Below are 14618 nucleotides of genomic sequence, written 5' to 3'. Positions count from 1 at the left end.
ACAATGAGTGAGAACATGTAATATAACTACTGGAGGTGGAGGTGGGAGTGGGGGGCTTGGTTATTATGAACCGAGGTCACATAAAGCAGGTTTATAACCAAACATCATGATGTTTCTTTTGGTGTTTATGCTTCAGATTAGATTTACAGTTTCCTTTTAAACAAAAATCATCTTTTGTTCTTTCAATAAAAAAGTAATATTATTAAACACAAATTTTATGACTGTTTGCCTAAAATACCAGTACATTTTTGCTTCATTATCAGACTTTGCTGTGTGCATCAATATCATTTAATTGATTTAAGAGACAGTGTTTCTCTACTTCTGCACAACACCAACAATTTAAATTGTAGATTAGGAAACAGACATTTTAAAACTGCACTATTTGTTAGCTATTGTAGTGAAACAACTATGTGATGACATTTTTATTGTAAAAATATAACAAAGAAATAACATTGGCTCTTGCAACCTGTAGATATTCCACTAAAGGGCAGTAGACATGAATATGACTGAATATGACAGGTTTTTAATGAATGTACTAATCCTGATGTTCCATCTGGCTGCTTTACAGCTCAGAAGTAGTTTGACTTGAATTTGTGACAACAGTCCACAAGAAGACAGGACCCACTATGGCATCTGCTCTGCAAAAGGCTTCAACATGCTACAAATATTTGACCATTATGTTTAAATTCTGCACTTAGGGGATTAATAATGGATAATGTCAGTTATTGTCTCTGAAGAAACGTCATCAAAACCCTCCCATCTCAAGTTTGAGTTGTTTGACTTTGACTTTTCTGTTCATACACATTTCTTCTCACAGAAGATATATGTTGTTTCCAATTTCTTATAATTTGTTTAATGGCAGTAGTTCTCAATATCCCGAAATGGAAGAGCAATCATTTGGTAAATGTGTGGGTTGTATATCCAGCATAACGGGCAATTGTTCAAATTTTAGATTTTGACCACAAGTCATGAACACGAGTAAAATCTTCAAAATTAAAGGTGGTCCAAAGCTTTATTTGTAGAGCACTTCAGTTACAGTGCAGGAGATGCAGGATAAGAAACATTCATAATATAAACTGAGCAGCTTTCTTCCACTACATTTTCTTTTTCATGTAATGATTAGAGAAGCCATTTGTCCTTGATGGTTTTCTTGGAGAGACGTGGCTTCTTTGCTGCCCTTCTTGACACCAGACTATATTCCAAATGTCTTCCCCTGCATGTGTGTGCATTCCTGAGGCGACTCTCGGAGTGGTGCACTGATCTCTCAGCTGGTCACATTTACGAGACACTGGTGCCTCGAAGCCTTTTCCACAAACACTGTGACCATGTTTCTCTTGTAGTGTTGGGCTTATTTTCAAGAGAGTAAGGGATTGCAATGTATCTCAATCTGTTCTCTCCTTAGATAATCTGGAGTTTATGCAAATTGTCGTCATGAAAACTGAGGCATTAAACTGTGTGGTAATTAATGTTTGTGTCAATCTCTAAGCGGCTGTAAACCCTGAGGAGGGTGGTCAAACCCGACAGTAGCATCTTTACTGAAGCTAAACCCCGCTGTTATCGCTAAGGCGGTCAGGAAAGAAGGGGTTTTATATCTCCCGGTGCACTGGCCTCGGTCGTAAATCATCCCATAACCCGCAGCTAAACCCACTCACATATTGCTAGCATGCCAAATATCATAAGGGAGAAATAAATGTGGGTCAAAGCCCAAAAAGTATTTATCTCTTTAAATCATAACCAGTGGTGCTCAGCAAGCTCTCTGTTAATATGTAATTTTGGAATACACACTAAACATGGAGTTTATTTATTTTTTGCTTGGTCATTAGGGAGTCGTGGCTTACTACAGAGGAAGTGTGTGTTTGTGTCACTGGTGCTCTTTCAGTGTGTTTGCTTCGTATCAGCACCTCTTTTTCCATTTAGAATCTGGACATTTGTTACATTTACATCTACGCTTGTGTATAATTGTGTTGGTAAATTAATTGCACTGGGTAGTGCGTGGTCATTAAAGACCTCTGCGTGGTGGTTAGACTTGTTGTCAAGCAGCGAGGAAATTCCCAGTTTGAGCCTGTGTGGGCTGTCTTCAGGAACTCTGGTTTCCTCCCACTGTACATTATTTGTGCTATAGGGAAATATTTAATTGGACCATATGGCAGTAATGCTGTTAATAATCTTGCTCAACAAGGAGGTCAGAAGTTCAACACTCAGCTTTGTGCAAACTCTCCCTATTTGTGAAGTTAGCATTGTCTGTTCATATGTATGACAAAACAAACAAACTTTGTGGCCGTTACTTCCTCTAACTGTCACAAGGTGTGCATGTGATGGATTGTTTATCCTTCATCCGTTTTTGGTGGAGGTGATGGGCTGTCATCTTGACATTAGCATCCTCAGTTCAGCAGAACAAGAGTCAACACAGGATTTCTAAATATTTTGGCAGAGATATTAGGAAATTCCTGTTGGAGTTGACCCCTGAATACACCAGAAATGCAATGTTTTGCTTCATTTGTGCTTGTTAAAAAAACACATTAAATTCCATGTAGGCTTATGAAATAACACTACAAGAACTAGCTTCGTTTTAATTTAAAATCCCAATACAGCAACAGTATTTATTACAATCGTGTTTACAAGATAAACTATGAGTGTTACTTTTAGCCATTTGATTCATAGTTAAAACATATTGACCTGCAGCTTGCACACTCATTTCACACCTCCACATATCCCACAAAACACATAACAACCATCAGATACACACACACACATTAAGTATTTTGCAGACCTATGAATTCCATGTTGGCCTGTTATAGATATTTTTCTCATTATTCTGTGAACAAATGTCGAAAAAGACCCACAAATGAGCACAAACGAAGAGAAGCCCTTTCAGCCACCTGTCTGGAGAAAGGCTGCTGGTCATTAGTGGGCATCAGCATCTGCAGGTGGAAGTCTGAAAGCTGAAATGTGAGTTTGAAGCATTGACTGCAACATAATTATACACATCGGTTAGTCTGGGATATAACCTCGGTCGACAGCAGCCAAACTTTACTTGAATCTAAAATGTCCACAAGAGCCCCACTATGGTGACACACTAATGCTCCATGTTGTCGCAACTTGATTCAATCACTTCCATATAATAATTAATCAGAATAAACATACAATGCCTGACAATAAGGCTTTCATATTCAGCACTAATCAGACAACTCATTAGGCAGTAATGAGCCGTCGCTGTCTGCTCTTGTCGTGTTTGGGGGAACTTTGGTGCATGGGGAGAAGTATTAGTGTGTGTGTGTGTGTGTGTGTGTGTGTGTGTGTGTGTGTGTGTGTGTGTGTGTGTGTGTGTGTGTGTGTGTGTGTGTGCATTAGCACGCAGAAAGGCACATAGGCTCCTACAATACACACGCAGTTAGACACACGAGCAAACACTCCTGTAGTCCCACTCCAATTATGGCGGCATTTCACCCGGGAAGAAGCCCACTTACCCAGTATTCACTTTATGAATAATTGATTGTTTGTGCCAGTGTTATATTTGTAAATACACGCTCGTTCTCTGATTAATAGTTTTCTAGACATACTCATTTGTAAAATTTGATTAGACTCTTAAATGTATTATTTATTAGCCAAAATTGCTCACTGGATATTAGTCATCCTGAGGGCAACTAGAAGATTTGGCATAAGGACGCATCTGCATGCAAACAGATGTGCTCTTATCATTCCACGTGTGCTGTGTGTGTTTGTGTGTGTGTGTGTGTGTGTGTGTGTGTGTGTGTGTGTGTTTGTGTGTGCATTTTCAAGACTTATGTAAATGTTTATATTTCTGAAAAACTAAATAAGCATTTTTCTTCCCAATTACATCAAATCAGGTTTTATAACTTTCATTAAAAAAGCTAAAGCTACCAAACATCTTGAAATCGGTTTATCTTTCTCAGAGAGAATATTTTTAAATAACTGTCAAACTAGTACTTGCGGGTGTTTAGCTAAGTTTATTACGTGTAGGAGACCGAATCATGACTTTATTTGTTTAATTTCTTTCAGTAGTTTGATTTTGTTGAATGTGGTTCAGACAAGGATAAAAATGGCAATCAGAAGCTCTTCATTAGAGTGCAAAGATGACAATTGGAGGAAGAATGCCACACATATCTCAAGAAAAATGACTTTAAAAAGCCTTTTGCTGCAATTATGTTTTTCTGACAATTTTGCCTTAGTTGGGTTAAAATGTTTTCTGTTGGATACAAAAGTGTTCTTTACACAGTTTAAGTCTAACTTGACAGGACAATGTTTTCTTATTTCTGCCTGCACGGAAACTAATAACTCGCAACCACTGAAGAGCCAAATTAAAACTAATGCAGCGGGTCCAAATAGCCAAGCTGCAGTCAATTAATCCACATGCCTTTTTTTGTAAGTGGAGCCTAAGCAAACCTTTGGTCTAGCTTCAACTTTAGATCTTTCCCACTGGCTGTTATATGAATCACTTAAAAAATAAATTCACTGAGAAGAAAACATTATGTTATTATATGCACACACTAATACCTGAAAGTGAAATGTTTTAATGTCTTCAGATTTGCATTAAGCTGACCCCTTCTTTCCACCGGAGCCGTCAGCAGCATGTTACTAGCCTAGTGAACTAGACCAAATTCTTGCTTTGCAAAGTTTGAATACGTTTAAATAATACATTTATTTAGTCTGGCTTGCCAGGCTAGCAAGTTACTGCAGCAGCACGTCTTGCTCATGCAAGCTGCTGCTTGGCCCTTCCCACGAGACGCGAAGCAGCAGGAGAGCAGCTGTCACCGACAGAGCACGAAGTCACACGAGTGACTTCGTCAGTAAACACAACAACAAGCAGGAGAAAACTACAACATGGTTTGTGTTTTATGTTCTGTCCGTTTTATAATCGCCAAAACGGACCTGAAAAACAAAGGAGACCGCTAGCTAGGTGATAACTTCTCACGGGGCCGCACAGTTAGTAACTTTTTTTAAAGTAAAGCAATTGGAAGGCAGTGCATTCTTTATTCTGAAAATCTCGGGAGCTTAGCTCCGTTTCTACGTCCAATTTCCTGTCTTTCCTTCCCCAAAAATGTCGAACTTGACCCGTTTCAGAGGTGTCGCGCGTAGAAACCGGCGCGTAAGGGCCGCGACATGCTGCTCCTGAGACGCGGCTGACTCGCGCTGCTGACGGCTCCGGTGGAAAGAAGGGGTAAGACTGGTTACTTGAACTGGTAACTGCAGACTTGAAACTTTCCAGTTTTTGCAGCTTTGCAGTTTCGTCATTAGCTTAAAAACTTTCAACTAAAATAAACTTTCTGAACAAACCAGAGACTGTTCTGGTTGATATTCCACCAAAACACAACTGCCAAGATGTGAAATCAGACAAAATATAATCATGAAATACAGTTTGTTATTCAATTTAGGAGGAAAGGCAAAAAGAAAAGTCATTATATGTGCATTCATATGCAAAGCCTAATATGTAATAAAGACTAAATTAATATTTCTTTCATTATTTTCCCATTTGTAGTCCTTTTGTTGTTTTCTGTTCCTGTTTTGGTTACTGAAGCACAATTATGTTTTGCTGAATACCTTGAAACCTGTTGGAAGGAGGTTAAGGCCAATTACTAGCGGCTTAGAGAGTTTGAGGGTTAGTGTGTGTGTGTAACTGTGCACATATATGTGTGTGTTGGCATGTGCTACTGTTCTCCTTGTATATGCCAGGAGGCCAACTGAGGAGGGAAGGAAAAGCAGCACTGCTGTCCACCATATGCCAAATATGAGCCTGTCTGCCAAATTGTGGGGGGATATTGGCAAGTGCTAGCATGGCTGAATTCTTGACAGAGGGAGATGAATAATTGAACATGTGCGAAGCAAAGTTCTGTTGGGATGGAGTGGGGGTGCCTGCGTACATGGTAAAGGGGAATAGAGACAGCCAGACTGTCTGCAAGAAAAACTCTCTTTTAGAAATTGCCGTGTTTGTTTTCTTGTAAACATGTTGAAAAGTTGCAGAGATTTTCTGATATAATTAAAGGGATTTATGAAAAGATGTGGGTGGAGGAAAAAGAAAAGAGCACAGCTCGCTGGCACGTGTGCCTTTCGCCGATCGCACCAGTTAGCAACACAACCGCTCTGAGAACTAACAAGATTAAAAAGCATAATAGAACAATAGAGAAAACATTAATTTAAAATAGAATCAGCCTCACTAGTTCATGTACATTATCATAGAAACTATGGATGCTATTACATTTACCGTAGTACTTCTAGCAGCATTTTAAACTGTATGTTCAAGCACAAAGAAACTTATTCTGCATGTTTGATTGTTAAAGGCTTGTTGGGTCTGTCTCTTATTAGCTGCAGGTGCCTGTTTTATTTATAGCTTTTGTGTTTTTGTATTTCGATCACCACCCAACAGATCGTAGTTTGATCACTAGATCAAGTTACAAGCTATGTTCAGTAGAACCTAATTATCTACCATGAGAGGTCATAACCCCGTCGACAATTGAAGGAAATTTAGCAGTTCTGTTAAGCTAGTTGCTCAACTAGTCATAGGGCTTAACCCAAAACAAACACACACAAAAAGCATTGTTATTATCAGGGTTCAGATTACACATAGGTCTCAGGGGAGCTTCTTGCCTGCATTTGAGCTTGGTGTTTTCTCATTAGTCCTGCAAAAGCTAATTATCCTAACAGAGGCCATCCAGGAAGCTAAAACAAGATAATTTTATGGGAAATCCTGTGGGTACACAGGCCAGTAGATCAAGACATCCTCTTCTGGAATCAGGGCTTTGCTCCAGTCGGTCAAGGTGAAAACTCAGCCGAGGCAAAGCTTTGGATTGACTGGTACGATGGCTAACTATAATCAAGCCCATGCTGTCTTGAGCGCATCTGGAGTGCTCCATGCATTTGTTTTATCCAGCTTGATTATTGCAATGCATTATATGCTGGGCTGAGTCAGGCAGCACTGAAACGTCTACAATTGGTTCAGAATTTGGCAGCCAGATTCCTGACCGGGACGAGAAAATCAGCACACATCACTCCTGTGCTGGATTCATTACACTGGCTCCCTGTAGGTTTTCGGGCTAAGTTTAAAATTCTGTGCCATGTCTTCTGGTCTTTTCATGGTGGTGCCCCACCATACTTGGCAGCACCAATGAAACAAACTCTACGCTCTGCTGAGCTAGAATCACTGACTGTCCCACAGACTAGGTGCAGGTCACGATCACTAGGTCAAGAACACGATCCTGGATATGGGCGGCCAAATGGTGCTCCCTCTGTAGGGAAGCCAGGCTTAGCCTTAAAGATATGGTGAGGATCTTGTGAGGATCGGTGAGCACTCCAGCTACGATAACTCATGTTAACTTTAACACAGCAGTACTTCAATAAAAACCATGAGGCAGTGTTTCAATTTTAACTTGATTTATATGTGAAAAGACGAGAAATAGTACAAGCATAAAAATGGGACTCTTTGGATGGTCTCTAAAAAGTGACTCGTCGTCTGCTGACATCATCTGATATAACTGTGGATCAGTATCGAGAGAATTTGCCAAGGTCTGTGTGCATCACATGTCTTACCCTATATCAGGGGTGGGGAACCCTGGTCCATCAAGGGCCGCTATCCAGCATATTTTAGTTTCAACCCTGCATCATCACACCTGGTTTTAATCAGCAGGTGATTAGCAGGCTTCTGCAGAGCTTGATGAGCTGCAGAACAGGTGAATCAACCACTGATAGTGGAAAGAACAAGCTACTTTTATACTGGACAGATACAAAATGGAGACATGCCCCAGGTCATGTCTAAGGGAGCAAAACAAATTATCTACCACTCAACCACATCAAAAGGAGTCAGCTCAGGTGGTTCAGGCATCTGTCTCATTGTTGCCTTCCTCTGGAGGTTTTCATCAGTAGACCTGAGACCTTAGGAAAGGCCTGGGAACCATTTCGGTTCCTCCCGAGGGGAAGTACGGAGTGCCACTGGTGAGGAGGATTCCTCAACTTCTCACAAACCAATTTTGAATAAATAAAAGAAAATTAATAGATAGAAACTGTGCATCATCCTACATTTATGCATTGATTCACTGTTTATTATCTAAAAGTGTTCTTGTATTAAAACATGAACAATGAGTGTAAAAAAGGTCATGCTGATTGGTTTGGATCAGTTCAAACAACCTCCAGATGACACGAGGAGGTCACAACAACCAGGATAATAGCAGCCTTCCCCGCTGCCTTTCTTCTGTTTGACACTAAACTGTGGTGCTATTGTCTGAACCTTCCAGGACAAAAACAGAAGTTTGTGCATCTGAACTAACCCACCACTTTCCTTTCCTGGATTTTACCGAGGAAACATAAGAGCAATACAGACATCACATCAGGTGTTTGAAGATAATGATGAATCCCACCGCTGGAGGCAACGACAAGAAGTAGAAAGGAGAAAACAAATCGTATTCGGTTTAAATGGTTTTGCCTTGATAATAGACAAAGACAAATGCAAGCGACTACAAAGCTGTGACAGCAAATCTTCTGCAATAGTAGCCGTACGTTCTGGTTATGTCACTGTCCCGCTATCGCTTGTGACTTTCCATTAATCCTCAGAAATTGATCTGCTGTGTCCTCTCACCTACCTGTGTCTTTGTTATTGCAATGCCTGTTTTTTTTTATTTTTTCTCCTGAAACCTATATTCTGATCATCTTTTCTCCTTCCCCCCTCCCCTCCCCTCTTCTCTCTCTCTCCCTCTTTCCAACAGACACCACCCTGTCCAGCGAGTGTGGTACGTAACTCTGTCTCGCCCTCATTCGCTTTACAGCCATCCGTGTGTGTGTGTGTGTGTGTGTGTGTGTGTGTGTGTGTGTGTGTGTGTGTGTGTGTGTGTGTGTGTGTGTGTGTGTGTGTGTGTGTGTGTATGAACTCCACCAACAGCAACAGCAGCGTGACGGCTGTTTGCGTTCATGTGGAAGGAACTGTTCTCACGTGCTGTCGTCTCAGCGGGAAGGGCGGGAGTGCCAAACTGCAAAACATCATTTGCATCTACAGGAAGCTGTTTTTCCTCTCCGCCACATTGTATGTCACAGCAAATGTTGAAACGAGGAGAGCAGAAGCATCAAGTGACGGCAATTATGAAAGCAGCATCCGCAAACCCATGTGGCCAATCAGAATTTGGGTTTAGCATATTTTCTCTGCGTGTGTTTTGCCTCGACCTACTTAGTCAATTTACCCCCTTTTGACTCCAATAGTATTCAATAACAAGCCGAGAGGGAGCCCATTTTTAACGTTGTCTCCTTTAAACATTAATGGAGCTCATCTCCATGTGGTCTAAACGAAGGGTGGATGCTTTCCATCGCCATGGTCGCCTCTCGTCTAGTTTGATTCCTGCGTGTTGAGCTGTCGTTGCTGGCTTCCTGTGCCGGGGAAAACACTTTAATCCCTTCATCAAACAGCTGAAAGAGAAAGTCCATCTGCTGTGCTGCCTTTGTTTGTGTCTATAATTTGCATGCGACTGTCCTTCACCCAGGTAACTGTTCTAGACCTGAGTTGTCCACATTAGGCTCTTTTCAGTTCTAGAAATAAAAATGCTCCCTCACAAATTCCTTCCGTCTTTGTCCCCATTAACAATGAAATCATATGTTTGTGATTGCTTTGCTGTGGAGGAATTTACCCATACTCTTTTATTTAAGCACCAGGTAGGGTTTTCTAGCATGGATGTCCTGCTTTGGGTGAAAGGATAGAATCTTGGAAAAAAATTCTCGAGGAGCAAAATTCATGCTTCCATCAGACAGCAGTAACTCAGGAGGTAGAGTGGATTGTCCAGTAATGAGACAGTTGTGGGTTTGATCCCAGCTCCCAGCAGAAAATGCTGCTTTTATGTCCTTGAGCAAAACACTTAACCCACCTTGCCTGCTGATGGTGGTCAGAGGGACCGGTGGCGCCAGTGTGGCTACATTGTATAGCTCATCATCACCATTGTGTGAATGTGTGTGTGTGTGGGTGAATGACTGATTGTGTTGTGAAGCACCTTGGAGGGTTCTAGATCTATAGAAAGTGCTATGTAGTTACAGGCCATTTACCATTTACAGCCAGTGGTCCAGATCCTGAAGCAGCAAAGCAGCCCCAGACCATCACACTACCACTGCCATGTTTGACTCTTGGTCTGATGTTAGTTTAGATATTACTAGACTCACACCTTCCAAAAAGCTCCTCCATTTTTATTGGCAGTCCATGGAATACTTTTCAAAACGTTTTGGAGATTGTCAAAAAATTATGGGGTAAATCTAAGATTGGTCTTTTTGTTCTTCCTTTAGATCGGGGCATGATGCACTGGTTTCTGGGGTCCTTTTGCTTATTTTGTGTTTATCAGACCAGTTCTATTCTATTCAAGTCTGGCAGTAATCAGGTGTGGGTTTGGCTCTGGACTTAACTTTCCAAATGATGTGGTTAGTCATCATTAAATAATGATTTAACAAGGGGGCAATTACTTCCTCACAGAGAGCCAGGTGGGCTTGGATTGCTGGAATCATCATTTGAAAGCTGCATTTTGTATTTACTCAGGTTATCTTCATGTGATGTTTGAATTTGTTTGCTGATCGAAAATATTTAAGGTGTTACAGAAAACAGAGGAAATCTCAAATAGGGCAAATGCTTTTTCACAGCAGTGTTGCTGTGCCAGGTGTTGGTATGACATCGACACAAGAAATGATCTGGCTCAACACACTCTGCCCTGTAAGCATCCATGGTTAGAGGCAAACCGTCAATGCGGTGGCATCACTCAGTGAAGACAAATAGCCAGATGCTGTGTGTCTGCCTTTTGAAGCATCAAAGGAGCAGGAGGTAGGGAAGTGTAAAGTCTCAGTTCAGATCAAGTACTCTAGTTGTGTTTGTGTGTGTGTGTGTGTGTGTGTGTGTGTGTGTGTGTGTGTGTGTGTGTGTGTGTGTGTGTGTGTGTGTGTGTGTGTGTGTGTGTGTGTGTGTGTGTGTGTGTGTGTGTGTGTGTGTGTGTGCGTGTGTGTGTGTGTGTGCGCGCGCTCGCCTGGGTAACCTCCATTTGCTGTTTGAGGAGACGATGATACACAACACTGTGAAGCTGTGTGATCAATTTTTCATTGCCAAGCTAGCAACAGTGTCATTATTTTTTCCCATCCTGGCTAGGGCTGAAGAAGAGTCAGGAGACAAGAAGTCACAAAAGACACAAATTTATATTAATTCTGAATGTTATCCTTTGATTTGAAATTCTTTTGTGCCTTTCTTAACCTCCTTTCTGCTCCCAGATTAAAACAGATGCACTGCCTCTCTTTCCTTATGTTCCTTTTTCTGCAGAGATGAGTAGTTGCATAATATGGATGATGTTCCACAAGAAAAGGCAGAACAATGGGGTACGTAATCAGGGATTAGCAAGGAAGTGAGAGGGAGCAATGTTAGAGCAATGACTCTCTGCCCTTGTTTCCTTTATGGATCAGTCAGCGGTAAGATGCGCTCCTGATTCACCAGAATCATCAGTCAGGGCTGGTTTTCAAAGATACATGCAGCTTCATAAGAACTCAAACATGACAGTCTACCAGCAGTGATCATGACACCTACTTGAGCCATTTTTCTTTGTGTCTTCCTGGTAACAAGCTCTGTCCACTCCCTCAGCAAGGATGGGGAGTGTCTGATAGCTCTCCTCCACATCAAGTGGCTGCTGGCTCATCCTCTCCCAGCCTAATTGGCTGTACCTGAGGCGGGAGGGCAAGGTGTAATTGCGATAAGAGAAAAAGCTGCGCTTGGCTGGTTTTAGTGCCCTTATCTATAATCTCCAGATTGATTATAGTCTTTCGGCCAGCCGTGCAAATTGTTCAACCCTATCAACCCGACTGGAAGCCCCCTTCCCTCTGTCTTGGCCAAAACACAGCGGACTTGTGTTATGGTGGAATCTGGACTGACTGCTGATTTTCAGCTCAGCTCTGCAGCAAATGTTTTTCGTTTCATTTTGCTTTTAAGAGGTCATTAAGATTCATATCAGATACTGGGATTCTGAGTTGAGCAGCTGCATTTTTAACAGTTTAATTAACAAGACCGGATCTTCAAAGTTACTCCGTCTGTACATCTGATATCAGTGATGAATAACACAGAGAGCTGATCCAAGGATATGCCTCATATTCTATATAATATCTGTGCTGCTAGCATCAGTAACAGAAGTTTGGAAAACGAGATTTGGCTGTCAAACCCTGCAGTGACTGCTAAAAAAAAATAGTGATGGGAATTACGGCTCTTTTTAGAGAGCCGGTTCTTTTGTCCAGCTCACCAAAAAGAGCCGGCTCTTTCGGCTCCCAAGTGGCTCCTCAGATTTTTTTGTTGCGTAGAGTCCATTTATAACCAAAATAATGCAAAACTATGTGTAAAACGATTTACTAATGTAAAAAAATGCTATATATCAAATATGTATCATTTCTACGGATTTAATAACTGAACACTTAAAGAAATCTCCACTTTCCGACTGCTGGCGCTCATTTTCTCACCATCTTCATCGCGCTCTCCTCCCTCTCGCTCGCCTTTTTCCTTCTCCTCATTCCCTCTCATCTCCCTCCACCCGCATGTGCTCTGCTGTGTGTCTGAGTCTGATCCTCCCTCTTCCCCGCCCCTACTGCTCTGTGTGTGGACTGTCTGGACACGCTTTCACCAAAGCAAGAGGGGAGGGGACGGCTCCGAATGACGAGCCAGCTCCCGTCATTCACTTCAAAGAGCCGGCTCTTAGAGCCAGTTTGTTGGCGACCGACACATCACTACTAAAAACTTCTGTTTATTGTCCACAACAAACAAACTGGTATGACCTAATAAGTTAATTTAGAGGTTCCTAAATTTTCCCAAAAATTGATTTTAAAGGGGACATTTTGTGAGATGTTTCTTAGTTCCCTGGCTGACACAAAGAATGTTCATGAAGTTCTTTGCACAAAATTCCTTTTAAATAAAGTGATTTTCAGCTGTTTTATTCTTGACTATTTTACAAAACAAGCTGTTGCTGGCCACATCCACCTATCCCTCACTCAGGCTGCTATAAGCTGAGAAGCTCAAGTTTGCAGGAAGGACTCAAAGTAGAGCTGCTGCTCCTCCAGCAGCAGCTCTTTTTTGCACGTGGGAGGTGGTCCTATTGTACTTTGCCCATTTGTGACATCACAAATGGGGGCTTTTTTAAAATGACTTGTTTTAGGCACATATTTCCTAAAACCAAACATTGACAGAAAATGGATGGACAGGTTTCTTTGAAATTGGAGTGTTTTTAGAGGAAGTAGGGACCCACGTGGCAGCACAAAATATACAAAAGGTGACTTTTGCATGATGTGTTCCCAGCTCAGTGACCTAGTGGTAGGGTGTCCACCCTGGGTCTGGGAGATTGGGGTTCGATTCCCGGTTGGATCATACCAAATACTTTACCAACGAGACACAACGCCTCCCTGCTTGGCACTCAGCTTTACTAGGTTAGATTTGGGGGTTAAACCACCAAATACTTCCCGAGAGCAACCACAGCTGAAGCTCACCGCCCCTCCCCATGGGGATGGGTCAAATGCGGAGGTGAATTTCACCTGTGTGTGATGATGACTATGGGACTTTCACTGTAATATTTAAATCAAATGATTCACTTTTTTCGCAATCGGTCACAATGAATATATAGTTTAGGTGTGTGCATCTTATAACTTTTAGCATATGTGATGTCATAAATCACATTTGTTTGGGGACTGTGAACTTAAAGACTTACCAAACGTTAACTCTCTTCCATTTTTGAAGATGCATGTTTTTATTTAATTTTTTTGTTGTTGTTTTGTTTAGTCTTTTCATTCATACAAAACAAATCTAAAAACAATCTTAGATTTTTTTTTCATTTTTTAGCCAGGAAAAAGTCCATGTACATGGAGTGGGCTTGTAAAACGAGTAATGGAACCACCATGGGGCTCCTGTTTTGGTTGGCTTCAATGACATATGACGAACTTGCAAACAAACTGTGAGACTCATTCAACTGCTGTGCAAAATTTCTATCTGGATTTTAGATTTGAGGTGTTAAATTGCTTTAATTTTATTTGCAAAATCCAACCCTTCTCAGGCTTGAATTTTAATTATTGCACATCTCACTCACATCTCACAACTCACACTGCATGGAGAAGTGATCCAAACCTGCAATGACATTTTGTTGCATTTTTTGTCCACAAATGTTGTATTTGTTAAAAATTCTACACACCAAATACGTCTTGTGACTTATGTAAGGAAATTGAGAACCATTGCAATTATTTTTCAGCTCCCTCAAGATTGATGTTCACAATTTGTCACCAACACCCACAGCCCAGGGAAACTGGGAGCAGAGAGTTCCAGTAATGGAAATAAATTATTGCTGGAATTAGTGAGAATGTTTCCTCTAAAAGTTTCCTAATTTGTCCTTTGAATTGTTATAAGCACAAAAAAAAAAGTTGATGATGTGAAAAGTAGCTAAATTTAACAACAAAACTATTCTGCAACACTTTGTATACTTAGATTTTGCAACACATGCATACAAATAGTGATTTAATTGCAACTTCAAGTCTCAAAAATCTCTACATGTGCTTGTTTTGGCCCATAAAAGTTTCAACAAGCAAAAGTTGTGCATTAAGTGGCACTGTCATGGCTGTCTTAGGAATCAACTGAAACACTTTGGAAG

General features: G+C 41.1%; 1 protein-coding gene across 4 annotated transcripts in view; it reads left to right on the top strand.

Annotated features, from left to right (window-relative positions):
* The window catches only part of cdh4 (cadherin 4, type 1, R-cadherin (retinal)), a 343579-nt gene that overhangs the window by 136716 nt on the left and 192245 nt on the right, over positions 1-14618 (top strand). For 3 of the 4 annotated variants that reach the window (XM_070549450.1, XM_070549449.1, XM_070549452.1), the window contains exon 3: positions 8712-8735. The exons of the other annotated variant lie outside the window; for it this stretch is intronic. In XM_070549450.1, coding sequence (XP_070405551.1) covers positions 8712-8735 — 24 coding nt within the window. The remainder of the gene's footprint in view (positions 1-8711; positions 8736-14618) is intronic. 4 annotated transcript variants of the gene reach the window in all.

This window comes from Nothobranchius furzeri, chromosome 3 (assembly GCF_043380555.1).
Source record: "Nothobranchius furzeri strain GRZ-AD chromosome 3, NfurGRZ-RIMD1, whole genome shotgun sequence".
NCBI classification, from domain to species: domain Eukaryota; kingdom Metazoa; phylum Chordata; class Actinopteri; order Cyprinodontiformes; family Nothobranchiidae; genus Nothobranchius; species Nothobranchius furzeri.
This window is presented reverse-complemented; position numbering and strand designations above follow the sequence as displayed.